Source organism: Bipolaris oryzae (genome assembly GCF_000523455.1).
Source record: "Bipolaris oryzae ATCC 44560 unplaced genomic scaffold scaffold_106, whole genome shotgun sequence".
NCBI lineage: Eukaryota > Fungi > Ascomycota > Dothideomycetes > Pleosporales > Pleosporaceae > Bipolaris > Bipolaris oryzae.
The window spans coordinates 1-27,112 of record NW_006911382.1 but is presented as its reverse complement, the minus strand read 5'-3'; the positions used below and the strand labels follow the sequence as shown (position 1 = coordinate 27,112).

The following is a 27,112-nucleotide window of genomic DNA, read 5'->3' as shown; positions in this document are numbered from 1 at the left end:
CATTGCATTTACCGCTGTTGCCCTTTCGAGTCTGGGGCGCAGTAATGGTGTTGGAATTTTTTTCTCATATAGATACGGGGCAGGATGGGATATTTGTCATATAATTTTTTTTTCATTGTCCATTTACAGAATAGATATCGACCAATATCATTATTATACGAGCAAGATTGTTCTTGCCATTCCTACTATTCCTTCTTCCCGCCATCCATGTTCTTGGAGTACTGATTCCGCGAGTACTTGCCTTTACCCTTGTTCCACTTATTCTTGCCGCCCCCACCACCACCACCACCACCACGATAGCTCCTCTCGCGATCCTCGTCTTTCCTCTCACTCAACCGCTCCTTTTTCTTCTCCTGCCACGTCTCGTCATCTTCTAGCTCTTCGGCCTCCCACCCTTCTTTTTCCATGAATTCTTCCAGCTGCTGCTGTAGCTGCGGTTCCCATTTCTCGGCGGACTCGAAGTCAGAGAGTTCAATCACGTTTTGGCCGAGTGTGTAGGCGCCTTGGCGTGAGCGGATTAGTGAGGACATGAGGCCTAGGGAGGAGCAGGCGAGGCCGAGGTCGTGACAGAGGGAGCGGACGTAGAAGCCTGATGTGACGGTCATGCGGAGCCGGGCTGCTGGAGGTTGTGGTGGTGACTGTGCGGATGTGGTAGATTCCTCGTTTGATGGCTGTCCTTGATCTGCTATCTCTGTCTGCTCGGATGTGGGCTCTGGCTTTTCTTCTGTCGGTAGTGCTGAATTAGTAGCGGCTTGCGTAGTCTCATCCTGGGTGGTCTCGGCCGCCTCTGCTGGCGTATCTTGTGATGGTAAAGCACCAGATATGGCTAGTTCTGTCTCTGACTTGGGCATCTTTGGCTGCTTTCCGGCGCCTTCTACGCCATCGCTCTCGGGAGAACGCGATCGTTTTCGTCCCTTCCTCGCCATGGTATTGGCATGGATCTTTGCATCTTCCTCTCTAATGCCAAGTAGCTTTTTCGCGCCTTCCATCTCGACACCATCGACCTCGTCCTTTGGCCACGCGTACTCATGGCTTCCTGGTTCCAGCCACTCAACAAGCTCTAGCTCCTCCACTTCCACGGGTCGCGCAGCTACCTCGGGTATCTCCTTACCCTCTCTTGCGTATTCATACATTTTCTTGCCGTCGACCTTGAGCGCTGAAAAGACACTTGGCTTCTGCATAATCTTGCCACGGAACTGCGCCAGTTTCTCTTCTACCAGCTCCTTTGTGACATGTTCGTATGGCGCCTTGCTAACTATCTTTCCAACAGCGTCGTAGCTGTCTGTAGCAGCACCAAATAGCACGACGCATTCGTATGTCTTTGTGCATTCCAGAAAACGCTGCAGACACTTTGTGCCTCTTCCCAGCCCGACAATCAAGACACCAGTAGCCATTGGATCAAGAGTGCCGCCATGACCCAGCTTTACCTTGAGATTATTGATATGCTTCTGTTTTGCGTGGGACAGGATAAGTGACCGTTTTTGGCTCTCAAGCCAAGGCGCGAGGAGTGAGGAACGAGCAAAGTGCTCCTGCAGGTCGCGTAGCACGCCTGCTGAGGATGCCCATTGAGTCTTGTTGACGGCAAATATGCCCTCAAGCACCTTTTTCCTGCTCTCTTTGGGGGAAGTGGCCATGACTGTGGCTGCGCGTTTGATCGATGATGCGATGAACATCAACGGTGGAAGGAAGGTCAGCTCGAAGGCTCCACGCGCGAAGTGAAAGTCTCCCGATCGTGTTTCTAAGAATGACGCAACAAGGTAAGTGTCCGTAGTGTATTGCAGAAGTATGGGTAGTCTTGAAAATGATTTGCAATTATCCCTGCAGTTGTCCCGCAACCACGACTGTTGATGCACACCGTTGACGCTGTCCAGTTTTTTTGATTCCGAAGATATAGCGTCGGAAGCTATCATGGGTCCAGGCCCAAACAGGTATAACGGCTGCCTAAGGATCCCTGCACAGGCAGAAAGCGCGCTAGTGGAAGCCCTAGTGCGCATCTCTCTCATTTGCCTAACCCTTCCCTTCTCTTACATGATACTGCGGATCCCCATCGTCGCTCGGGCGCATACACTACTAAGATATCGGTAGTTGTCGCGTCACACTGCAGCGATGTCAGCCAACAGAGAACTAGAGGATCTTGCAAAATCCTCCACGGATGACTTCTACGAGCTACTCAACGTAGCCTTTGACGCAGATGCAGACGCCATCCAGAAAGCATACCGCAAAGCGTCTATCAGATACCATCCAGATAAAAATCCCGACGACAAGAATGCTGCTGATCGCTTCATTCTGCTGGGATGGGCACGCGACATTCTTATTGACGAAAACCTCAAAGGCGAATATGATCGCGCAAGAGCTAGGCGGCGCGAGAAGGTGCTGCAGGACGAGATGCTGGACGGTCGACGACGCAAGTTGAAAGAAGACCTTGAGAGAAGGGAAAGAGAGTATCAAGATCAGAAGTCTGGCATCAAGAGAAAGAATCCCGAGGATATGACCGAGACTGAACGGAAGCTTCATGAAATACATAAAGGTGGTAGGAAACGTTACCACGAAATCAATGAGCGCCTAGCAAAGGAAGCCCAAGAAGAGCGAGAGGCCCATCTCGAGGCCATGAGGAAGAGGTCAGAGCCGCAGGCAACCCAGCAGAGCGAATCCTCTGAAATGGCTCGCGCTGTCAAATTTGAGTTTCCGAGGGAAGGCGACAGAGAGCACTGGGACAAGGACACGCTTGCGACCATGTTTTCAAAGTACGGCGAAGTGGATATGGTTGTACTTCTGAAGGACAAAAAGTTCCGACATGCTGGACAAAAGCATCGTATAGCTTCCGGCATGATAGTCTTCACACGCATCGATCACGCCCACACCGCTGTCATGAACGCCAAGTCCGACTACCCTTCCCTCAGCTCAGTGAACCGGGCAACCGGGGAACCCGAGTCCGTCAAGGCGTCCGCAAAAGATCCCTTGGACGAATCAGAGCGTCTGGAAGTATTGAACAACATGGAGCTGGATGAATCAAATGGTGTGTGGATTGGTGAGTGGGCAGCTGCTGGAACCTGGCAAGGAAAACCGATCATGATACCCCAGCCTTCTTCCTTCCCAAAAAAGCAGAATCAGAGGCTTCAGGCGGATAGAATGGAGGTAAATTGAGAGAACTTTGGACAAAAGTAATGTATTGGAATAGATGGACTGATCAATCAGACCATGTACTCTCCATTCGGTGATGACCTATCCCAGCCTTCGCCTCGTCCATGCCGAATCCTGTCTAATCTTATCTGACCGTACTGGTTCAGACCAGATAGTCCAAAAGAACGGACGGATCATGTGACCTGAATCAGTCTAATGTAGATCAGACTGATTTGATCTGGGGATAGCATGTTTGCGAATACAAAACAACCGAAATGGCTTCCAGATAGCGTGTCGACGCAATTTCATCGTCATTTTGATAATCACTTTGGGGACCAGGGGGTTGGCTTCCATTGGTTTTGCTGGTCCTGGTTTGTTTAGGCTGCATGATATCCTTCTTTTGTCAATGAAAATATTTAGTATGGAATTACATAGATCTGATCACGCCGTGGCTTGGCGTAGGTCAGGTTGTTCGCGTGCGATATGATGAGGCACTAGGCTTTAACACCTTGCATGAGATGTTCAATAGATTGCCGCGATATGTTTTTTCTCAAGTATGGAAATGTACCTCTTTGCGAATAATCAGGTTATGATTTCCTGGGCGACTGTGATCGTGAGAGAGAACAGTCACCGTAATTTGTCTGGTGCAGTCAAACCTGTATCAGGTCATTTTTCCAGTTGTTGTCTTCTGTTTATTGTCACTGCATGCTGCTGTTCGATAATTGTTGCCGAATACCCGATTCTGGTAAAGGATGTGGCCAATCGCGCTGGGGCTTACACCACTCTTACGTATGCGTGAACACACTTCGATACAGACCTTCGCATTGCATGGGCGTCACAACTTTACTCGAGCCTGTTGTTGACCTGCTGTTTGGTCTGGATCATTTCAAAACGTAGAGTTTCAAACTTAGGTACCACCAGGAGCAAATTTTCGATGCAGGATAGCTCAGGTGTGAAAAGTATGAGCGTTTTGTCTACATCAAGTGAATTCGAAAAGCCCATGCGAATAGAATAGACCATATTTAGTCAAACTTTCTCTCGTCAACTCCACACCCAAGGACAAAACAACCACGTTTACTGAGTTGCTATCCCTCCTTCCCCCAACTCCCTGAATTAATTTTATTTCTCATCTCATATCTGTCAAAGAATTTCAAATCTTCAATTTTTGGAGCAAATACAAGTTAGATAATTGTTCAAAACGGCAAAGATAGATCTACTGTTATGCGCAAATACAGGAAGCAAAGATATAATTCCTGCACTACAGTAGTGAATTCCGTAAGTATGGGGATCATATTGGAGAAGTTTCTGGCAAGTTGAAGTTTAATGTCAGCAATGAGATCGCATGCATTGTCCTTTTTCACTGTACGAGGACGGTCGCCCTAGCAAGTGGGCCCTGGAGCCGTATATTGAACAGAATCAGCACCGGAGATGATGCGTGTTGTTCGATTGATCGGTTCACACATCTGATACCCTGGGGAATAAACGACCATCGTTTGATACATGTAGCCGGACTAATCTTGGGTTCCTCATCACTACAAATCCATCCTTACATCAAACCATAATCCTCATATCAAAGCAGCTGCGTCTAGAGTAAGGTGCCTGAGTCCAAATTGAAAGCATGACGTCCAAAATGATGGGGAATGAGATAACGTTCGAAAACATAGAGGCCTTGACCATTCATGTCAAGATAAATAACCTGATCACTCCAAAGTCAGTCTTAGCCTATGTAATGCCCAGCATCAGTTGGCTCCCTTGTTTGAACTGTGTATGGTCAGGAAGCATTATCGTACGAAGATGAGAAAACCAAAGAACAGTGGTTCTGATGTACTACTGACGTCATCACGTGTTTTGCAATATCTTGAGGGTAAATCACAGTGAATCGCGATGAGTGACGACGATGACGCCGCGGTGACGAGTATCAGGTGAGCAAACAATTGCAGACTTTGTTGGTGCGACGATCCTATCTGTCGAGATACAAAGACCACTTGCTTGACGCCCACCTCCATCAAGACAAGTGAGCAAGCAAAAAGCAAATATCTTCTTTTGCCTTTGTCATAACACAATCTCAAAAACTCTACGATCAATTTCACGATGGCCCGTCACCAGTACCCAATCGATGGTCCCGCCGATCATCCCGTTGCAGACAAACGCGAACAGACCGGTCTTCTCACACGCTTCGTACCCGACAGATTGAAGACGACGGCATTGTACCGCTGGATCTTACGCTTCACCCGCCTCCTGCAGTTCATCTCGTCCGTCGTTTCTCTTGGCATCTTCAGCCAGCGCCTGTACAAGGTCTACCGCCTGGTTAACAGCATCAAAACCCGACGCGGCGTCAACGGCGCATACGGTGCTGTCGAAGGCATCCTAGCCGCCGCTGTGCTCTATACGCTCATCACCGTTCTTCTCTCATGCATCAAGAAGTCTGCCAACCCCGGAGGAAGGAAGCTACGCTGGTTATGGGTTCTCCTTGATCTATTGTTTGTCGGAGCGTTCATTGCAGTCGCAGTGCTGACTCGGCCAAATGGCGGCCGCGCTGGCCCCAGGCACTGCTATAACCCTAGGCGACCAGTCGGCGGTGATGGCTCGAACACCACCACTGGTGAGACGGCGAATAGACGCGATGATTCTTGCAATCTACCTTGGGGCACGTTCATCCTGGCTATCATTAGCACGTAAGTTCTCGCTTTGACCCTTTCTTGTTCTGATCTTTTACTGACTGGGATGCTAGGCTCCTTCACGCACTTACTGCCGCGTTCCACGAGATCAAGGACTACCGTCGTAGTAACAGGCTTGACCACGAGAAGAACCTCCAGAATCAGTACGCCGCTGGACAGCCTGGTGCGCCTGCTGGTGCGCCCGCCGACTCGCATACTGCTCGTTATTAAGTGTGTGATGAGATCTGGCACATGTAAATGTAGTAATAAAGAGAAAGCATAGGCGTTCAAGCACTGTATAACATACCTAATGTACACATAGTAACGAAGGGAAAGCATAGGCGTTCGGGTCTTTTATAATATACTTAGTAGTAATCTCGGAGGTAATGGTCAATGAGGAAGGACATCCACGTAGAATATAACCTTTTGGGATTTCATAATCGACCTGCGCATCGTTTTTCTGGCAGAATGCGTGCCTTTGTTCTAAGCCGCATACAGTGGCGACAATGCCTAGGTCACTTCTCTCACTACACACGGCACAGATGTCGATGCTCGTAGCCAATGTGAAATCATGCCACTTCAGCTCGCAATAGGTGAAGGCAACACAAAGAACGACATGCAGATTTTAGTTGACGAGACTCAGGTGATCCACAACCTAGTTTGATTGTAAGATGTGGATGTTCTGTTTGCCCAGCACTACACTGCCCTCCATCTCGTGGCGTCAACAAGAGCTGGAAAGAAACAATTTTTGGAGCTAGAGTGCCGTTGTATGTCCAACAGCAGTACTTAGCTTGAATTAGTGAGACTGAGGTAAGAGCAGCTGCAGGTACTATTGGCCTCAGGTCAAAGATCATGGCCTAGTAAAAGCGAAAAGTTACAGCTTGTAGAGTCTAAAATAGCTAAGTGGGGAGGGACACATGTAGCTACGTGATTTGGACTATCTAAATGTATAGTTGCATCAAGTGAGATACAAATCTCTACCGTCGATGTTTATTCGCTTAGTGTCATGTGTCTGTCTGAGTAGAGAGTCATGAATGGGTTGTGCTGTATAGACCTATCAACTACGAGAAATTGGCGCCCAGTTTTGTGCAACAACCCCGAACGGGGATGAGAAAGAAAATTTTCTTGGCTATATCCTTGTTGTATTGTTCAGCTCCTGCAAGCCCGCACTTTGTCGAGCGCCACAAATTGCACTCGCATCCCCTAAGCGTACTAGCCAGCGGCGGGCCGCAGCCTTGGCAATAAAAGAACGAAACATTCTGGAATAGAACGACTCGGGTCATCCATCCTACGTTCGTAAATGCTGTAATCCTTTAAAGCCATTCGTATATTCACTCATACGGATTATCCGGCGATATTAATGCGGACTACAGATCAGAGAGTCATATTGAGTGTATAGGCCATTTATCAGGTTAGGTCTAGGTCGGGTTCTAAATTGGAATGGCTTCTCTCTTTGCATGTACTACGTATGCGATGATAATCTGCTCTCTTCCGTTTATATAGCCGTCCACGAAGTACTCCTTCTTGGTAACGACAATCATAATCTGGGCTCTAAACAATGCTTTCGCCAAGAATGGTCAATCCACTTAGTTTCCAAATTCTTTCCTTAGTCCTGACCGCGCATGCAACTGGTAATACATTCCTCAAACGAGCTAGACGGAATTCTATCTCTCAAATGTTGTGCTGTGAAAGCTAGTCGTACTGACATTGACAGCGGATGTAGTCGCGCCTCCACCTCCTCCTGCTCAGGTCTGTCTCAACTCGTGGACTCGATACTACTCCATCTGGTCAAGCCTCGCATCCAAATCGTACACAACCACTCTTACCTCGACTGAAATCTTTTCCACGTACCCAGCTGTTCCAACTTCAACCTTCTGCGACAACATCCCTCGTCTACTGGGCCGACAGTACAGTGCATATGTCACAGAATGGTATCCGACAGCAGCATACACCACGTGGTCGAGCATGACCAGTCCAACGCCGACTTGCACGGTGAATGGAAATGATTGTGCAAAACTACAGTCGAGCTGGAGTATGGCTCATACAACAGAAACCCCAATCCCAGACTTCCCGGTTCCATGCACGACATACAGAGCCTGCTCTTCTGTTTCCGCCGGTCCATGCAGCCTGGTGGGATCCAGTGTAAAGATCTACTACTGGCCAACACCAGCAACTCAGCCACTCTGCCCTCAAACAAACACACTCATGTCAACCAGTCATCCAACGCCAAAAGCAGCAAAACCCGAGTCACCTGTGGTGAAGGTGATTGACGGTCTGACAGTTACTTCGCCTTCGATCTACATATCGATACCAACATTGTACGGGCAGTTCGGTGGGGTGCCAACATATCGATTCACTGGCTGTGGTTCTGAACTAACGTCTCTAACACTATCAATCCCACAATCGCCTATTTCCACACTTACTAGACAGTCGAGGGGAAGGAGACCCACATTCGAGAATCCGAAGTCTTTTGCGCTGAGCACGTTGAACTGGCCGGTTTCGGCAACAAAAATTTGCTCGGAAGTGACGATTTGTGAATGGAACGATGCCATAAGCACTTGCACGGACGTACTTAGCACTAGATGTGCGACACCAACAATCAACCCGTATAATTACGACCCGGCGCTTTTGCTGCCGACTGGCCTGGTCAGCCTGGCCGCAAAGAAAGAAGGCAGCTACCAGAGCTGTGTGGTATGTTTCATGGATACGCTACAGAAGAGGTATTTGAATAACATTCTCAGGTTCACCCTGCGGCTGCTGCCGATGCGACTTGGATCCCAATTACGACGCTTGCAGGGGATCCAAGGTATACCCAGGGATGGTCAAGTACTTCGACGATACCTCCAATTACTCTTACGGCCGTACCTACACCCGAAATCACTTCCAGTTGATGATAGTGGGGAAGTTGGTGGTAGATAAGAATATGTAGCATTGTGTGGGGAAAACAAGACAAAAAGTTGGCGTGTGTCTGCTCATCCAAAGCCGGTTCGTGGGAAATCTTCTAATGCCAAAACGATCAATCAAACCAATGAACTGATATACCATCCACGTGGCCATGCGAACTTGTTGTGATGTACACAGTGACTGATACTGACACCTAAATAGCCCGGGATAGGAATAGCCAGTTTTCGAAGAGTTTGAACTAAGATGCTATTGTCACACGGGCTTTAGAATATCTATTTAATGTGGCTCTATAGCTATACCTTTGTAGTAAATTTAGGAGGCGGGGCAGGCATACCGCCGTCCTAGGTACGCTGTATTCCTATAAAGTAACATACTACAGCACATTCTTAGAGGCTAGTAAACTACTGATATTTAGTCTCGATGTTGCTGTCAAGTTCTCAAAACATACCTTTTTGGCGCGGTAGATCAGACAATCATAACCCCAACTACGATGAAGGCCGATTGCAAAAGTTCCTACGGCACTCTTCCGTATCCCTCTCGCTAGGAGACATCTTTGTATCTTGGCTCGTGCCGCTGTCTTATTTTGCCAGCGTCACCCCCCGGTACTCACAGACTACAGCCATCTTGTCCAATCATGTACTACGGAACTGGCCGTACGATCACGCAAACTACCCCCAGTATAGGCTGTGTCATACGTGTAAGTGTGCCCAAATCACGTGTAGTCGTGCTTAGATGGTATTGGTCTTCACGATTAGCATTTAGGATCAAGGACATGGCAGAGTATCTGAGGGAGTCACCCGGGAAACCACCCAAGAACAAGTCGTTATTCGGCAGAGCAGGTATGATTCACGTGTGGCAAAGCGATGGTGCTTAGTATTCCGCGCTTTTAGCTAGACTGCTCATTGAGTTTTAAAGCATTCGTAGTTGACCTAACCAACAAAACTCATAATACGTTTCTTGATTATCATCTCAGTCCTATGGACAATGTATTCAACCGTTTCTACTCAAGGTGCTGCCACGAATAGCACAATACGTCGCGTTGTGTACACTGGAACCGCATTCAACGTTTCTGTTGAACCAGCTGCTATTCCTAAGCTTCAGTAGCCCAAGGATGTCATCATTTGTATCACGACGACCACCTTGTGTGGTACAGACCTTCATGGCTATAGAGGCTTCACGTCCGCGAATCCTGAATGAGGTACTGGACGTGAAGCTGTCGATTTTATTGAATGCATTGGTGCCGGCCTCTGCGCCTTTTCCGGTAGGTGCCTATGTGGTCGTATCCACTTCGGGGACTTATGGTGGGGTGGAGTTAGCACCACGTAATAGGGTTGCTATAGCATCAGGGCTACAGGGTAAGCAAGATAGTTTCATTTCGTCAAAAGTTCTATGCCTCGCATCGCGATTGTTGTTTGCTAGAAAAAGATTCAGCTGAATATGCTTTGGTCCTTAGGACCAATGATGATCTAATTCCTTTGCCGCTGACCAGAAATACCATCAATTCAAGTATAAACGTAACACAGGCGATATCTGGTCTACTGCCCGGCAAGGCCTCGCGTGGTCGAAATTTGAGCCTAGCGATACCACTGCAGTATGGAGTCCGGGTCCTATTGGTCTGTTGACTGCCTACTCAGCTCGGCTCCGTGGTGCTAGCAAAGATGTCATCGTTGACCGTGTTCAACAACGCCTACAAAGGGCCCAGTCGTTTGGTGCTATTCCGATCAACTTCGAAGCGCAGAACATCACTGCGATCATTCAAAGCCAAGTACCGTGGGGTATAATGCGACAGGTCGAATGCGTAGGGTTGGAGGCTTTTGATCCTGGCCTTACATACAATCCTTCTTATATCTGGAACCAAAGGCTTGGTATTGCGCACTATGGTGATGGTGTAGGGTTTCTAGCTCTTTGGGGCCACACTTCGGTCATTACGCCACTTGCCCCACGTGCTGACTTGATCCCTACCAACGTTTCACTTCCATACACTCAGTCCTGGCTGGAAAGAGTCAGTCTCAGCGGAGGAGTCGTTGTCCCAAGTCAAACTGCAGGACACCTCATCAAAATCATAGGTAGTGGAGTTGCCAGAAGCATTGGCGATCCGAGTATGACTGTTGATATTGGAATCGAGAAGGTTCCAGAATACTATGCACGCTTTGGGAGGTTGGAGATCACGATTTATATTAACGTTCTCTAGAAAACAATGTACTAGTACGTAGGGTGGCTTCGTTTACGGAGTTATCTATGGCCCAATAGCTAGAAGCAAATAGATAGATGAGGTAAACTAGTCCAATAAACAAAGAACGTCCAATGCCCTGTTTACATTAGGCAACCTTGTTGTCGTTTGTTCGAACGAGAATCGTTCTTGTTACTCATTGCTCCATGCACTAGCACATTATATTCTCGCAAGGATTTCTAAGCTAAGTAGTATGAGTATTATCAGATACGTCGATGTTTGTTGGAGCATTTTGATGAGGATCGATATCTTTGCCGTCGGCGACAGTTGGATCAAGGGCAGCTGGAGGAACGGTTTTTCCGAAAATGAATGGCCTGTTCTGCTTGCGCATTCTGATCCACACCATACCCGCCATGACAAAAGACAGGGTGAACGAAGCCACAACGCCCATGACTATCTTGCCTGGGTTACCGAGGAGCTGGCCGTCGATTTCATGAACCGTCCAGGGGAAACATTCCGACTTGACTGTGATATAGATACCGAGGCCGATGTAAAGGAATGGTATTATGAAGGAAGCATACTTTTCGGCGACATGGACAAGATGCTTCTGCTTCATGATAAGAAAGGTGATGAGACATAAGACACCAAGAAGGATGTAATAGGTCACAACATATATCGCAATCTCTGCACCCTGAACTTGGGAGAAGAGAGGTATGTACGTGCCGATGTTGTCCCCACCATTCATGATGGTTATTGTGACGACCTTGAGGATTGTTTTGGCGTTTGCGATTCGCTGTGACTCTGGCTCTTCCTCCTCCTCGATACCTTCCGGGAAAAGGACGCCGAGCCCTTTCCAAACACCAAGCAGAATTGGCAATAGCCCCAAAAATCCGATAGGTTCAGAGGGAAGCCCAACTGCGGCGGCATACCCAATCAAACTAACGCCGGTGATGACGGTGAAACCAATGTATTGGCCAACAACAATCTTAATGGGAGTTAGGTTCCGTGAGCTCTTCGACTCTGCGAAGAACATGACAAGCACAAAAGTATCGTCGATATTGGTGAGAACGAACGAGAGACATGCTTCGCCAACGGCGCTGCCGAACTGCATCGTTGAGGTTGTTGACTTTGATTGTGCAGCAAGTAGATGGTCGAAACAAGGATATAGGGATAAAAGCGTTGAAGCCACAGCTAGGAGAGAACTCATGTGGCTGGGGTTCCTTTCTAACGGTGTTCGGACCAGATAAGCCACAGAAATTTTCAGGGACCCCACCAAGTTGCCAAGAAGCATAACATTGTACCCGCCTTGCTCTGAATCATCCAATCAAAGCCTCATCTGGATCTGGCCCCATTCTTCTATGGCCTATTCAGTCTTGCTGGCCAGAGACCAAACAAAAGCAGCCACACGCAACGTACAACTTCTTAGGGCTTTCGCCCAAAGGGGCCTTCCCCATGGTCTGCCAAGCTGCCGACAAGCACAGCCCCATTTTAATTTTCTTGCGCAGTTGCCGTCGTTGCCGTTTGGCATGATTTGTGAATTTTGTAATACTTAGTCTTGTTTCTTATCCTTCGTCAGGCATTTATGCCACATTATGTAGCTGCAGAGAAGTGCCGAGGCACTGGGTTCATCACGTTAGATAAGACCCACAACCTCCTTGGGCCAGCGTGTCCATGGCTCCCAATATGAGCCCAAGCAGTCGTCAACGGCACTTACAATAGTCTTTCCGCAGCCCTCTGCCCACCAATATCCATTAAGCTTTTGCAGAAAGGCCCCGAAATGAGCAAATAAGACCAGTGCTGCTGGCTGTCGCTGTCGTTGCAAGTCAAAAAACATCTCCGGGGTAATGAACAACCACATAAAAGGTCCCGACCCTATCCCGTGGTAGCCACATTCTCCGCTGGCATTGCTCCCTGAGTTTTGTAGTTGCACCATCCACGCCCAAAATTTACGCAAAAGATGTAGACTAGTCTCATATACTTCAGCATTTTTGTCATCTTTCCAGAGCTGTCCGATGCCTCTCAGTTTCTCGTCGTCGGCTGTTGGATGATCATCCGGGTTGACTGCCTCCCAGTTACCAAGGCCCATCATTGGGCTCAGTGGACCCCTACGAACATGTTCAAGCGCAGGAAGCAGAACAGCGCCAACACCTCGAAGTAGCGGTATCCATTCCGCGCCGAGAATGCGCGACACTCTAGAACAACCCTCAATCTGCTGATCAAAATCATATCGAAGTTGGCTCAAAGTGATGAATGCATGAAAGAACAATAGAGTAGCGGTTGTAAACACAGCATCGCCATTGTCCGCACCAATATGGTTTATTGCCTCATGAAACCCTTCCAATGCCTTGGCATGATGACAGCCTGCATGTATTATTGATGATTGTCTCCGCGAAGGGTTGAGATAGGCAACGTGGAGAGCCGCGATACTGAGAAGACTGTGCATGACGTAGGGATGTTGGAAAGCAATCCTCGGGAAGTGAATGCGCCAAACTTCAGCCGCACTCAGAGAGTCTACCATACTTGCACTAGTAACAAGGTTCCAGTGATGCAGGAGCTCCATATCTTTCAAGTCGAAAAGGTGCTGAGGGCGGCTCAAGTCAATGTAAGGGGGCTTGGAAGTATGCCTCACAGGGGAGCTCGATCGACTGGCAAGATTTTCTGATTGGGCCGGAGAATTTTTGGATGAAGCAGGCTGGATCGGGGTACCGGGAATATCGTATACGCATGATACGTGGTGCCGGGTGCAATGTGCGCAGCTAGGCTTTCCTTCACTGCACTGAGACAAGTAAGTTAGTTTTGTTGCGCATCTTGCACGTGATGAGATTGACGCTCTCTTACCTTTATCCGTCGTCTCTTGCATTCCCTGCATCCTCCACGCGATTTGCGGTGCGCCCGTCGTGTTTTGACCATGTGAGACTTGGGGCTCTGCATGAAATGTCGTGAATCGCTGTAGCGTGGCGCACGTGAGACGCGCTCATTAGGCAAACGAGATACGCGGATAGGGTAAACGAGATACGCTCGTAGATTAAACGAGATACGCAGTTGCTGGGGCGGGCTGCCCTTTATGTGGTTCATTCGATCGCCAAGCCTCTAGACGTAGCGTTAGTGCCATTGCGGCATCTCCACGCACAGTCATTGGTGAGTAGCTGCGACTTGTATTATCCATCCCCTTTCACGGCGAGTCATGTCCATCCTTCAGAAGCAAGCCGGGAGAATTGACATGCAGCCAAGGTCAATCATCGGTTTTAGTTCGCATGGTATTGCATTTCGTAAAGCATTTAGTTCCATACATATCTACTTTGGTGCAATGCCCTATTGCAGAATGTGCCTGTGGTTGGCATTTCCATTTGCGCGCACTCATCTCAGAGCGGTTGTTGAAGGTTTCTTGGAGTTGACTAGTTACATCTGAAGGGCGCGTCAGAGGGACAGACTTGATACTTTTTGATCTAACATAGTAACTATAGTCTACCTGTGTTTTTGGATGGGACAAATGACTATAAAGGAGTAAAAATCTGGCAGAGTGGGTAGCTAGTTTTCCAGTCTTGCTGTCTGCAATGAACGAATATTAAAATAAATATGTTTGAAATAACCCCTGTGAAATATGTCAAGAGAGATTTATACCTATACCTCAAGGAGAATATGTCAAGATAAAGGTCTCTCCTCCTACGACATGAAATGTTCCGTTTCCGTCTACTTTCTGACCATTGACATCAAAGGTTCCTCTTGTTGACCCATTCCCGTCTGATAGAGGGACGATCACTGTACCCAAACTTCCGCTTGGACTTTTTACCTCTAGCCTCTTTATGACGTTACCAGTAGCATTCCAAGCCACGGAAATCTCACCACCCGCAACAGGCAACCTTCCCCTCGCCCAATCCAGCCCAAGTGTCATTGGAGCAATCTTCCATTCCTTGTAGCCCGGTTTCACGGCGCTCACTCCTAAGACGTGCTCACTAAGCTCTCCAGTCGGACCTGCAGCCCACCCATGGCACAGACTAGTCGTTCTTCCAAGTGCGGGCAGACCAGTGGCATTCAGCGTCTCCCAGAAACACCCGGTGTAATGCGAGCCTTTGGGGTCAGCCATTGGTGCCCAAAGACTTTTTAGAAGATTTAAAGCAGACTGGCTGTCTTTGCTCTGAAATGCTGCGCGCAGATGATACGCGGATGCATAGGGACTGATGTACTTTTCAAAACCGGATGCAGTGACTGCTTGCGAGAAAGCAAAGGGACCGACAGGTGTGGAAAGCTGTTCAAGGCTCTTCAGAATTCGCGATGAAGTATGGTTATTCTTATTCACGCCGGCGAGGATGGCCAAGGCGTTCGAGTCTTGTCCGAAACCGTTTCTGATGGTGTCGGAAACGTAGTATGCGTCGATGTCATTCGACCAAAGGTTTTTGTCAATGGCTACCCGCAAGGCTTCCAGTCGCGAGAGGTATGGCTCTGTGTCGATGCCACCGTCGGCGAGCAGAGTAATGCATTCTTGGAGAGCGTATGCGTAGATCATGTTGAATTTGGAGACAACACCACTCTGCGTCGCATCATAATAGTTCCAGTCGCCGCCGAAAGCAGCGTTGCTGATGTTCAGTAACCCATTCTCAGGAAGAACTTGGGAGTTTGCCCAATCCAACATGCGTATAGCTCTTGGTGCCCATTCCTTTGGCAGATTCTCGTTGCCAGTGCGCTTGTAAAATCCAGCAGCAGCGGTGAGAAGGTTGAATGAGTAGCCAATCAGACCAGTTTGGCTGGCGTCAATGGGTGTGGAGAGCGGTTTCTGTTGAATTTTTGCATTGGGCGCGAAAAATCCAGGAGTCAGCTGGTAAGAACCAATAAGATCCAGTGTGCCTTGAACATAGCTGATACCGTTTGTGCTTGCGAGTGAAGACACCAACGCGATATCTAGATCACCGGCATACGCAATCCGATCGCGTTTTGAACCGTCGACCGTGGTATCCTGCGGGTTTGTACCGACAAGGAAATCAGACATGAAAGCATCATCAGTCAAGGAAGCTGAATAAATTGGTTCCCCTGACGAGCTTGTTGCGGACAAGTTGCGGAAAACAGCTGAGTGGCCGAGCGCTGCACCGAATCCAAATGACCCAAAGAAAGATGAAGTCTGCGAGAACTGCAAAACTGGGACCTCTTGGATAGCGACAGAGATTTCGGTCATGTTGACCATTACTTGTACTTTGTGCCAGACATCAGTGGTGATATTCTGCGGCAGTGTAGCAAATGCAATCTGAGGAGAGCCTTCCGTTGACCCGAAGTGTGCTGAAATCGAGCCATTGGCAATGTTGCCGAAGATGTAAATTCCCGAATTCAGCGTATCAGCAAGCACTGAGAACGCAAACCCTTTTGCGATTGGTTTTACTTCGAACGAAAGCTGGTATTGCGTCAATGCAGCAGCTATGCCACCCGCCGAGAGAACTTGAGGTGCTTGGCTTTCCACCAAGGCTCCTTCGAGCGAGACCTGCCAAAATGGAGGTATGGAGTTGGCAGGAATGTCATTCAATTGAACAGTCCTCGCTCCCACAGCCCAGATTCTGTTAAGAACCTCATCCGATGACTCGAAGTACCCTGGTAGCCGATCAAGCGGCGTGGTTGGAATTGAGGGCTTCACTCCAACGTTGTCCAGAACCAGTTCGCCTGCTGTCGAGAGGTTGAACTTTTGGTATCTAAAGGCTCCTTGGATGAGCCTGTTTGTGTGTGCCAATGGCCCACTGATGTTATACTGGTTGACTCTGTAGGTGTCCATAGCTGCCGCTAAGGCGAGAGGTCCGTCACTCTGTTATTGGAATCAGCATAGGCATCAGATACTTGCAGTGAGGAACATACCATGTAGTAGTTATCTAGCACTTCTCTGGATTCGCTGTACGTGATCTCCAGACCAGATGTATCTCCCATAGCAGAAAGGACCTGAAATGTCGGAAAGCCCTCGACATTGGCTCCATAATCAAGCACTATGACGCCGGGGGTGGATTTGGACCCTTTGATGGTGAGCTTGCCATCTGTCGCATGTATCGGCACACTGCTGTTGTTCGCTGAAAATGGCAGGCTAGAATATCGGATAAGCTGTCCTGGTTGGATGGTCGATGCTGATACGGCCTCGGTGCTTGCCACACAGGACAGTAGAATCGGCTGAGAGTACCTCATGGCGATTTTTCCCCCCCAGTATTCTACAAGGATCGACTAGAAGGAATGAATGAGGTGGAATGAATGGATGATAGAAGAGGCTTGTAGTGTGCATAAGAGTGGCGGTTGAGGGGATATATATATGTTTGCGCTACCGGTACTACTCAAGGGTGAGGTCGTATTGCTCGGCGGTCTGGCAATTTCCGAGTTGGACCTAGTGAAGTTGCGGAGTGAAGACTTCAGTATCCTAACTCAAGGCAACGCTTCTGTTTCTGCTCAACTGATTCGTATACGCTGTCTTCGTATCGGCCGTTGCGGGTATGTATCGGGCACAGCAGCGCAATGACGTTTCGCGGGTGCGCATAGCTTGAAGGCAAGATGCTAGTTTCGCCCTAAGCCGCAGGCCTTGGCTCTGAATCAGACAATAGGCAATTTTGCGCTGAGAAGCTTTTCATAGTAGTCATGCGTTGCCACGAGTCTGGGGAAGCCAGTCTGAGGCTCGTGCGGCGAGACGCAGACTTACAGGCAATGCATCATCACGTGGCAAGAATGGTGCTTTTGAAAGCTTGCGCGGAGATGATGTGAGTCCGGAGGACACGTTGAACCATAAGGACGACTATGGTTGCAAGTGCAGAGCGGTGAAGAAACCAATGCGCGCGATGGCTGGGTGCCGATTTTCTGGAAGGCTACGCTCAGCTACACTGTTTGAAATGTAAGTACCCTACCAAAGGCGACTACTAGCGGTGGCTGTGCCTTTTGCCGGCGAGCTGGTCCTTGCTTCTGGGCCGAGCTGCTAAGTACACCTACTCTACTCCCAATGGACCGGTCAGCAGTGCCCTGCTAAGCAACATTGGTAACTATGCCGGTTGAGCCATGTCGTCGCTAATCAAGGCGCTGAAACTAACCGCAATGCCATGCATGATGGCGTTGCCCAGACAAAACATTGCCCTCGTGGTGGGCGCAACACAACGTCGAACACAGCTTATAGTTGGGTGCTGCTGGATTCCGAGCCCCAGCACACCAAAGTGCACACCTATATCCATCCTTTCGCAAACCGACGTGGAGCGCAGCACGCAAATATTCCCCGAAATGCCCGATCGATGCTGTTAATTAGCTAATGCATTTATGGTGCGTGGGCCTGGTCCGTTGATGTTACAAAGTGTGTTATTGGCTCATGGCTGCAGATCGTCTGCGTGGTTGATCCCAGTGCTGCGTGTGCTGAGTACGAGATACGCAATACGACTGCAGGGGATACGCAGGATAAGTGTGGTGAGCTAGGCTTCATTTGGCATGGCGCAGCACTCATGCGCACCCAGCCACAGTTCACCATGCGTGGCAGGCTAGCACGGACTATAAACCCCGTTGCACTTGCCAAGCTTTGAAGAATAAGAAGCCATGGCTTCTTAGCATTGAGTGAAGAGAATCTTGCAAAACTTCATAACGTAGCGGATACGACTGTCAGCATCATCACACCGACCCGACGAGTCAATTTGCTGACGTTAGCAATGCCATCGGATGCTGTAGATTTCAAACATTCTAAACCCCCACCAGATGAGGTGGACTTTGCTTGGGACACGCCTCCCCCTTATGAGCTACACTCCTCCAGTGCTCTCCTTGACAGCTCGTGTACAGTGCAAGGTATCTAATTCTATCCTCTGCTTCGTGCCTGACACTGACTCTGCACCTTAGCTGATGGAACGCTCAATATTGACCTTACCTCCTCAGCCCCATTTGAACTTGAACAGTCGTTCCCTGCACCCCCACCAACAGCACTCGAGTCAGACGTGAGGGTCCCTAGGCGGTGTCCGCGATTGAACGTCGTCGTGCACGTGGTGGGCAGCAGAGGAGATGTGCAGCCATTCATCGCCCTAGGAACCGCTCTTCAACAATACGGACATCGTGTGCGGCTGGCAACTCATGATGTTTTCGCAGATTTCGTGCGAAAGTCGGGCTTGGAATTTTATCCTATTGGCGGCGACCCGGAGGAGTTGATGTCGGTAAGTGCCAAGGGTATTGCCACGCGTAGAGTTGCTTCCTGACCATTGCGAGTAGTACATGGTACGCAATCCTGGCCTACTCCCATCTCTCAATTCTTTGAAAGGAGGCGATATTCCACGAAAGCGGCGCATGATTCATGAGATGTTGCAAGGTTGCTGGAACTCTTGCCTCCTCCCAGATCCCGTATCAAATGAGCCTTTCGTTGCAAACGCAATCATTGCGAATCCACCATCTTTCGCACATGTACATTGTGCACAGGCTTTAGGAGTCCCTGTCCATATGATGTTCACCATGCCTTGGACGGCGACGCGTGCATTTCCACACCCGCTCACCAACGTGAAAGCGAGGGATATACAGCAGTCGCAAGCCAATTATCTTAGTTACGGCGTCGTCAATATGATGACCTGGCAGGGGTGAGTGCTATATCTCCTATTCAATTCTTTATAGGTATCACGTCATCGTAAGGATACATGAAGGAAGCATGGTAAACTAAAACTGCTATCTAGGCTGGGTGATGTTATCAACCTTTGGCGAACCAAGGACCTTGGATTAGACCCTGTCCATCCGACCATGGGTCCGGATCTTGTTGACTGGTTGAAATTACCTGTCACATATTGCTGGTCGCCAGCACTAGTTCCAAAACCTCAAGACTGGGGTCCAAATATCGGTAAGGCAACAATACCCTAAAACACTATGCATTATTCTAATAGTTGTGAGATATCTGTGGGTTTTTCATGCGGGAAGAACCTGTATACACACCACCTGAAGAGCTTTCGAGGTTTCTGCATGCGGGCGATGTCCCTGTGTACGTTGGATTCGGTAGCATAGTCCTGGAGAACGCAAAGAGAATGACCGAAATCATCCTTGAAGCTTGCAAGAAAGCCAATGTACGGGTAATCATCTCGAGGGGATGGAGCAAATTAGGAGGAAATGATCCGAATACAGAAAATGTCTTCTACTTGGGAGATTGCCCTCATGGTAAGCGCCATCGGATCATCTGAGTGCAAATATCACTAATGTCTTTAAGAGTGGCTTTTCAAGCAGGTCTCTGCTGTCGTACATCATGGCGGAGCAGGCACGACAGCCTGCGGCCTATACAACGCTCGGCCGACGGTCATAGTACCCTTTTTCGGCGAGTAAGCACTGACCTCTGTGCTAGCCAGATATTTCCCGTTGGCTAATTCGAGTAACAGTCAACCTTTCTGGGGTAACGTCGTTGCCAGCAATGGCGCTGGACCAGCCCCAATACCACACAAGTCCATGAGCAGCCAGAACTTGGCGGAAGCAATCGAATATTGCTTATCATCCGAAGCTCAGCAGGCTGCTCGAGCTGTTGCAGATCAGATGCGCCGCGAGAATGGAGTTGATGTCGCTGTGCAGTCATTCCATCGTCATGTCAACTCCTCGAACATGAACTGTGACACATCACCTCAAGATGCCGCAGACTGGGTTTGCCGCTCACCAGGATCAGGAATGGATATGAAACTATCACATGCCGCCCTGAGAAATTTAACCACTAGTGGACAAGTGAAGCTTACAAATGCAATCCCGTAAGCCCCCTCACCCCTCTATGGAGAAATCTACAATGCTCATATCAGTAAGGTATCGGCCAAAGGAGTACAACATGGACGTGGAAAGATGGGACCCATTGACCGCAGGGGCATCAGCTACCCTTGGCATCGTGACTGATTTCACGTCTGCACTCGGAGGTACCTTTGTCAATCCTTTCAAGAAAGTTAGGCAAGCTCGACTTGCGGGTAGTGATGGCGCGTCATCTAGCTTAGCAGCAGCTGGTGCTGTGGGTCAAGGCGTTGCAGCGATGGCGACTAGCATAAGCAAAGGCGCCTTGGTTAGCATGCCTCTGGCACTTGCAGAAGGGCTCAGGCAAGCTCCGAAGCTTTATGGCGATGAAGTTAAAGACCACGGTAAAGTAAAGGACTGGAAGAGTGGAGGGGTCGTTGCTGCGAAGGTCAGTATTAATCGGGATCGGCAATATGGTGTTACTAACCCATTTTCAGAATTTTGGAACCGGTTTCTACGAAGGACTTACAGACATTGTTACAAAGCCGCGAGAAGGTGCAAAGAAGGAAGGTGCCCTTGGATTCATGAAAGGTGTAGGCAAAGGTTCGCTGAATCTGGTAGCAAAACCTGGAAGTGGTGAGTAAGGTTCAGATCTATTTTCATTGAAGATGAGGCTAAGTCGAAACGTAGCAATGTTTGGATTAATGGCATACCCTGCGCAAGGAATCTACAAGAGCATAAAGAGTTCCCAGAAGAACGCCGTTCCAAACAAAATTCGGGCTGAGAAAATTGCATGTTTTCACTGCGAAGAACCTACTGGAAGACCACCAGTGCCAAAGAGTGGCTGAAGGCAATAGACGGATGCGAATTAGATTGGACTGTAGCTAGTCGACTTACCCCACATGCCAGTCAGGCTGAGCTTGAGCCATTATGACTTGATCGTCTATGGCGCTTCTTTCTGTAAATTACTGAAGCCCGCAAGCATTAGCAGCAATCTCCGCTATAGTTAGTCAATGTTGAGGCAATTTGACGTTATTCGATTTTTTAACCGAGTACTACAACGATTGCTATTTCTTCATTGCGCTAGCCTAACTTTTCCTGCTGATCATCTCCCAACCAGTTTTCCCATCCCCAGCAGGATAAGGGTCAGAACCCAATGCTCTAGTATATAAAGCAACGACGAGTCCATTGTGTTCTGTAGCGTTAAGTTGGTTTCGCACTAGTTTTCTTTGATCACACTTCTAAGGATTTGCATGCCACACACGTGTAACAACCTTCAAATTCACCTTGACTCCATGATTTCTATAGTCTTTACAACCACGTCACGAGGTTCGCTGCGATTGTATCCTTTCTTTCAAAGGTGAGAGTACGATTGTAGGGTGGATCGAGATGGGGTTTGCTAATTCATCAATATTCGCAAAATTCAGTACAATATCCAACATCAGTAGCCAACTATCCTCACTCTGCAGCATCTTTTTATCATCAAAGTACAGCAAGTGAGTGAGGTGACGTGAATGGATAGAGGATTTGCAGTAAAATTCTAAAGAGACTGAATAAGTTCTTCATTGAACATCGATTCACAACTTATAGATCAGCAACGGGGTTTGTAGCAAGTACGGTCTAGGCTGCAAACTGCCCAGTGACCGTCCAGTAGACATTGTAATTGATGTTATGCGCATCGTAAAATGGACCAATATCTACAGCCTTACCATTGGCAGTTCCCGTAAACGCCAGACTGTTGCTATTTGTGCGGCGAACAGAGTTCAGCGCTAGCGATGGCATCGAACTGAGTGATTGTTGTCCATAGTTGCCGCTGAGAATTGTCGGGCCGTAGGCGATAGCTGCGATGTTTGCGTTGTCGTTGGCAGCTACGGTACGCAGCTTCATCGGTAGCTTCACTGTGACCGTATCACCGGAGACCCAGTTTCGCGACAGTGTCGCATAGCTCCCTGGGTTGGCGGAAACCCCGGATGCTTGACCATTCAGGCTGATCGTTGCTCCCGATGTCCATGAAGGGATGCGGATCTTCATAGCCCAGTTGCCAGTGCCAGTGACTGTTAATGTAGTTGTGTCACCAACAGGAAAAGTAGTTACTTGGGTAATCTTGACGTTGCGCTGCTTCCAGTCCAGCGTTGAAGGCGTGAAAAGATTCACGTAAAGTGCCGAGTTATCATAGAAGTAAATGGAGTCCATCAGCTTGGTGTTGGTCTCTAGAGCCGTACCTTATTGATGAATGGATTTAGCCAATGTTCAATCGAGTTTCGCATAGGGTATGTGGAGGAGAGATATAGCTTACCTTGGCAACACCAAAAGGAGTTGTAGTCAGTGCTCCATGTACCTCCACCCCACGCTGGTCCGATTCCTCGCCGTCCACCACTTTTGAGAGGAGTAAAGTAGGTTATGTGGCCATGGTTGTCTGTTGGATTCTGAGCGCCAAGCAGGTGATTGATGAGAGCACGTTCGTAATAATCGAAGTACTTCGTACTCGTGGGATCTATTGTCCACAAATCCCGAGTAAGCTTGAGCATGTTATAAGTATTGCATTGCTCAGCAGTGTCGTTCGTCAAGAAGTTGGAGATCTGGTTAGGTGGACGGAAATGCTCTGCTTGACTGTTACCACCGATTGCGTATGTATGTGCGTTAACGGTGAAATCCCATGCATTTCTCGCAATGTCCAGATAGCGCTTAGTACCCGTGGATTTGTATTCCCGGGCTGCACCGATCCACTTTGGCACTTGAGTATTTGCGTGATTACCATTGAGCTGATCCTGGTTGTTTGCAAGAGGGTCAAATACTTTTGCGTGATCGAAACGCTGGGCTACGGTGAGCCACTGCTTATCTCCGGTGAGTTGGTAAATCTCTGCGAGGACATCGTTCATGCCGCCAAACTCTGTTCCTAGCATTGTTTGCATCTGAGTGGAACTCAGCTTTTGGGTCCGTCCGTCTACCCAACCTGCAAGCGCCAGCAAGACATCACGAGCTTTTTGATCGCCAATGATACGCCATGCATCGAGCAGGCCGGCCATTGTCTTGTGTACAGCATAGTATGGGACATTGCCGCCCGTCAACTTGCCAGCTTCAAGAGCAGCGAATTCTGATTCAGGGAAGCCGGACAGGTAGCCCGGGCTGAACCCGGCCACGCCATTGTTGGCCTGGCATTTGGCGAGTTCCTGGACGAAATATGTAGCGCGATCTTTACACAAGCTGTCGCGCAAGGTTGCGTAGCAATGAACCCAGCCCGTGAGATAGTGCCCTTGGACGTGAGAACGGAAAGGAAAGTTGGGCGCATCCCATCCACCGTTCGGCTGTGCGCCGTTTGTAGAGAGCTTATGGGTAACTCGGAAGTTGTAGAGTAGTCGGTCGACATTGACAAACTTAAGGTAGTTGAGGGTCCGATTCTCATTATCCTTCCAGCGGCTGTTGCTCAACGCGACCTGGCTTAAGTCGAATGCATGGGCGGAGGTTCCTACTTCCGGTACAACGACAGTCGGTATGGTCTGGGCAAAAACTGGTACTACTACCAAGAGATATACAGTAAGAACGGCCTTGAGGAGCATGGCGCAGTAATAGTGTCAAAGGCGTTAACGAGAGTGTGCAGCCAGGAAAGGTCTTTCGTAAAAGCTTGAAATTCTATTTTTTATACAACAATCCCCTAGTCATCTCGCAATAGCTATTCCGAATTCACATAAACACGATTGATAGAGTTACCGATCTTCTACACGAATAGGAGAAGTGATCGCAGGCGAAGATTGAGGACTATTGGTGGTAATTTGTTGCAGAAACATGTGCATTGTATCCCATATGTAAAATTACCATGCCCATAGCTATGTAATGTGATGGTAAACATGACCGCGATCGGGTCATTTGCAAATCATCGAGAGAATCCGCCAATGACGGTGACGCAGCAATGCCGAGGTGGTCAAGGATAAAAGGCCAAGTGGCGGGGAAAAGCTTGATATCTTAATAAGGGCCCAAGCTAGCAGCGCAAACATCCATTTTGCACCAACCACATTCAGGACACGATCTTCCTCTAGATGAGATAGCAGATTGCACGGGATGATCCATTGCCATATGGAGATTAAAGGACGTGGGGACTCCGCAGCCGAAATTACGCCAAGATGCAGCGACGTATGTACTGTGCCCGTGCACGAACTGCGGACGGCGGGAAATGCGCGCGAAACCGCAATAACAGCACTTGGTAAAAGTGATACTGCACAACCGCGCACCAGAACAATAATCCCTAAGGATATTCAGCAAAGCAATCCGTTGATCCAAACAACAAGGAGTGGCGGTGTGACTTTTAACATTGAGCGGTTTTACGGCCACGGGAGTTGAACGTTAGCAATGAACGTACAGATTGGCGTCACACTACGTAGAGAGTCTCAGTACTACCACCCTTCTCTCACACAACAATATTTAATCGCCATATGTAAGATGCAGATGCACGATGTCAGTAAAGGCATGCGATTGAGTTACATTAGGAGGGAGTGTCGTGTCATTGAAAAAAAACTCGCTTGCAGTTACAGCGAAGTAAGCGCTGTAAGATGCGAACTACATATGCACTATGTACAGTGCGCACATGTTCGTTCAAAACACATGTAAAAATATGAACGGAGCTTGATTGTGATGTTACTTTAGCATCTGGGAGGACTAAGGAGTGGTAACCAAGAAGCAAGATACATGAAATTCTTTTTTTCTTTAATAACTTTCTCTCTATTGAAGCCTAGCCTCTTAGCCAGGCAAAACTCTCTACGCGTAGTCCTAGTTATGAAGAATAAACGCGATTCGTTTTGGAGAACGATGCTCTTTTTTCTCAAGAAGCTCTAAATCTAACTCTGGCTATGCTACTACAATCAGACGCAATCGCATTCTGATTGTCTACAGGCAAGTGGAGACATACATTGACTCCACGCCCCACTATCGCACATCTGGCACACTCTAGTATGGCAATTCTAAAGCGATTAGAATGTATAGAAAGTAGAAGAAAGTCCAATAGTCTTACCCTGCCTGACTTGCAAGCAGCATTTCTTGGGGATAAACTCGCCTCGTGGGAGATATCTAGTTGACGTTGGTTGACCCTCGCCTGAACGTACGGCATTGTAAAAAAAATATAGATATAGGTGCTGGAAAAGGTAGATAGACTTCATATCGGTGATTAGATGGAGAGAAATAGGCCTGTAGAGTTGACTTGAATCTGATGTGAACTATTTTAACTATGTAGGGTTTCACTCTAGACATATAGCAACCGCTAGAGGATATTAGAAATGATAATAGACAAGAACTGTGATATCTCAGGGGATTTCTGTGATAAGATTGGAGAGAAAGCTTAGTCGAAACATATCTAAGGTTTAGCGTTATAACTAGATTTAATGCTGACTCATCTAATATTAATCACGGAGAAAAAAACTTTTGCGGAGAAATAACACTGACTAGAAAGAAAACTATAAGGTCGTTGTGCACGAAGAGAATAGGGGAAATAATGCTTTTCAGCTCTACCATACGGTTACTGCCTAAAGATGCTAATTCTATCACCGTATAGAAATAAAACCTTTACACTATACTTATATTAGACAGTGGCTAAGATCTTCTTTAACACTACTAGATAGCTAGTAGAAAAGATTTAGTAAGGCTTTTAAAGAAGTTGTAATCCTAATTATCTATTAGTTTTAAAGATCTATAGTTCTTATAGAGAATCATTAGTTTTAAAGAAAGTTGAATTTTATAAAGTGCTTTAAGAGTATTATATATAATAAGAGCTTCTACTTTAAAGCTTATACTAAAGTCTTTCTAAAGTAAAATTACTAACGTACAAACTAGTTTTTAGACACTTTTAATAGTAAAGCCTTGAATCTAATATGTATATTGAGCTTAGAGAAGTATTAGCACCTAACCCCGTGTGACACCTATCTTATAATGGGTTTTTAGCCATCGATCCAGTTTAGCAATGCGTCTGTAGTGTCATCGACTGAATTGCGAATAAAACATGCCTGGATCGTTTCTCCAGTATGAGCTGCTCCCTTCCAATACAACCCATTTACTCCACGGACATCTTGAATCCTTTCACTCCTTTTGTTACTTTGAAGCCATGCTTCAGAGACCCATCTTCGCGACCCATGCGAACTAGGATTGCCACTGTAAAATTGAACACTGACCGTGAGACCGTCCTCCTCATCAACTACAGTCAATCCAGGACCACAGTGGTTCCCATCAGTTGACGAGGAATCCGTTGATCATTCAATCTGATGTCTTTGGGTATCCTTCTCTACGCAGGATACTTCACTTGACGTTTGCCCAAGAAAGTTCCTATAAGAGACCTGCTGACAAACTTCATTGTCTACGCATTTTTGTTGGTGTGTGATAACAGTATGGTCGTTCGTAGGAATTATGGTTTGGCATTTCACAGTGTAATCGATGTCATTCTCACAAACTGCTGATAGAAGGTTTGTCTGGTAGGTATAACTGTAACGGGCTGAACGCCCTTTAGATAGCTCCTCGATGGGATCTCGGGTTAAGCCGCACGCTCGCCATCTGAACTGCGTTCAGACCGAGCGGCGCTCAGGCAGCGCGCTCAGACAACGCGCTCAGATACACCGGCATAACCTTTCTCCGACAA

At 48.0% G+C, this 27,112-nt stretch overlaps 10 protein-coding genes across 10 annotated transcripts; 5 read left to right on the top strand and 5 right to left on the bottom strand.

Annotated features, from left to right (window-relative positions):
- Window positions 1-185: 185 nt before the first annotated feature.
- Window positions 186-1,634, bottom strand: COCMIDRAFT_27927 (uncharacterized protein; the record flags this gene model as incomplete). The annotated part of the gene is made up of 1 exon (XM_007691677.1): window positions 186-1,634. One exon carries the CDS (start codon window positions 1,632-1,634, stop codon window positions 186-188), a length of 1,449 nt encoding a protein of 482 aa, XP_007689867.1.
- Window positions 1,635-2,106: 472 nt separating this feature from the next.
- Window positions 2,107-3,144, top strand: COCMIDRAFT_6969 (uncharacterized protein; the record flags this gene model as incomplete). Its single annotated transcript, XM_007691670.1, has 1 exon — window positions 2,107-3,144. One exon carries the CDS (start codon window positions 2,107-2,109, stop codon window positions 3,142-3,144), a length of 1,038 nt encoding a protein of 345 aa, XP_007689860.1.
- Window positions 3,145-5,211: 2,067 nt separating this feature from the next.
- On the top strand, window positions 5,212-6,008 carry COCMIDRAFT_100418 (uncharacterized protein; the record flags this gene model as incomplete). Its single annotated transcript, XM_007691695.1, has 2 exons — window positions 5,212-5,795; window positions 5,852-6,008. 2 exons carry the CDS (start codon window positions 5,212-5,214, stop codon window positions 6,006-6,008), a joined length of 741 nt encoding a protein of 246 aa, XP_007689885.1.
- Window positions 6,009-7,742: 1,734 nt separating this feature from the next.
- Window positions 7,743-8,668, top strand: COCMIDRAFT_38463 (uncharacterized protein; the record flags this gene model as incomplete). The annotated part of the gene is made up of 2 exons (XM_007691685.1): window positions 7,743-8,468; window positions 8,519-8,668. The coding sequence occupies 2 exons, from the start codon at window positions 7,743-7,745 to the stop codon at window positions 8,666-8,668; spliced, it is 876 nt and encodes a 291-aa protein (XP_007689875.1).
- Window positions 8,669-9,315: 647 nt separating this feature from the next.
- On the top strand, window positions 9,316-10,872 carry COCMIDRAFT_6967 (uncharacterized protein; the record flags this gene model as incomplete). Its single annotated transcript, XM_007691669.1, has 2 exons — window positions 9,316-9,520; window positions 10,205-10,872. 2 exons carry the CDS (start codon window positions 9,316-9,318, stop codon window positions 10,870-10,872), a joined length of 873 nt encoding a protein of 290 aa, XP_007689859.1.
- A 223-nt stretch (window positions 10,873-11,095) lies between these two features.
- On the bottom strand, window positions 11,096-11,962 carry COCMIDRAFT_100405 (uncharacterized protein; the record flags this gene model as incomplete). Its single annotated transcript, XM_007691694.1, has 1 exon — window positions 11,096-11,962. One exon carries the CDS (start codon window positions 11,960-11,962, stop codon window positions 11,096-11,098), a length of 867 nt encoding a protein of 288 aa, XP_007689884.1.
- A 522-nt stretch (window positions 11,963-12,484) lies between these two features.
- COCMIDRAFT_100395 (uncharacterized protein) lies at window positions 12,485-13,761 on the bottom strand (the record flags this gene model as incomplete). Its single annotated transcript, XM_007691693.1, has 2 exons — window positions 12,485-13,627; window positions 13,690-13,761. 2 exons carry the CDS (start codon window positions 13,759-13,761, stop codon window positions 12,485-12,487), a joined length of 1,215 nt encoding a protein of 404 aa, XP_007689883.1.
- A 718-nt stretch (window positions 13,762-14,479) lies between these two features.
- On the bottom strand, window positions 14,480-17,001 carry COCMIDRAFT_27922 (glycoside hydrolase family 78 protein; the record flags this gene model as incomplete). The annotated part of the gene is made up of 2 exons (XM_007691676.1): window positions 14,480-16,633; window positions 16,684-17,001. The coding sequence occupies 2 exons, from the start codon at window positions 16,999-17,001 to the stop codon at window positions 14,480-14,482; spliced, it is 2,472 nt and encodes an 823-aa protein (XP_007689866.1).
- A 1,484-nt stretch (window positions 17,002-18,485) lies between these two features.
- Window positions 18,486-21,347, top strand: COCMIDRAFT_100421 (glycosyltransferase family 1 protein; the record flags this gene model as incomplete). The annotated part of the gene is made up of 10 exons (XM_007691692.1): window positions 18,486-18,618; window positions 18,670-18,977; window positions 19,033-19,391; window positions 19,485-19,645; window positions 19,696-19,956; window positions 20,006-20,114; window positions 20,172-20,528; window positions 20,581-20,947; window positions 20,997-21,135; window positions 21,190-21,347. 10 exons carry the CDS (start codon window positions 18,486-18,488, stop codon window positions 21,345-21,347), a joined length of 2,352 nt encoding a protein of 783 aa, XP_007689882.1.
- A 772-nt stretch (window positions 21,348-22,119) lies between these two features.
- Window positions 22,120-24,056, bottom strand: COCMIDRAFT_38458 (uncharacterized protein; the record flags this gene model as incomplete). The annotated part of the gene is made up of 2 exons (XM_007691684.1): window positions 22,120-22,721; window positions 22,796-24,056. The coding sequence occupies 2 exons, from the start codon at window positions 24,054-24,056 to the stop codon at window positions 22,120-22,122; spliced, it is 1,863 nt and encodes a 620-aa protein (XP_007689874.1).
- Window positions 24,057-27,112: the final 3,056 nt, after the last annotated feature.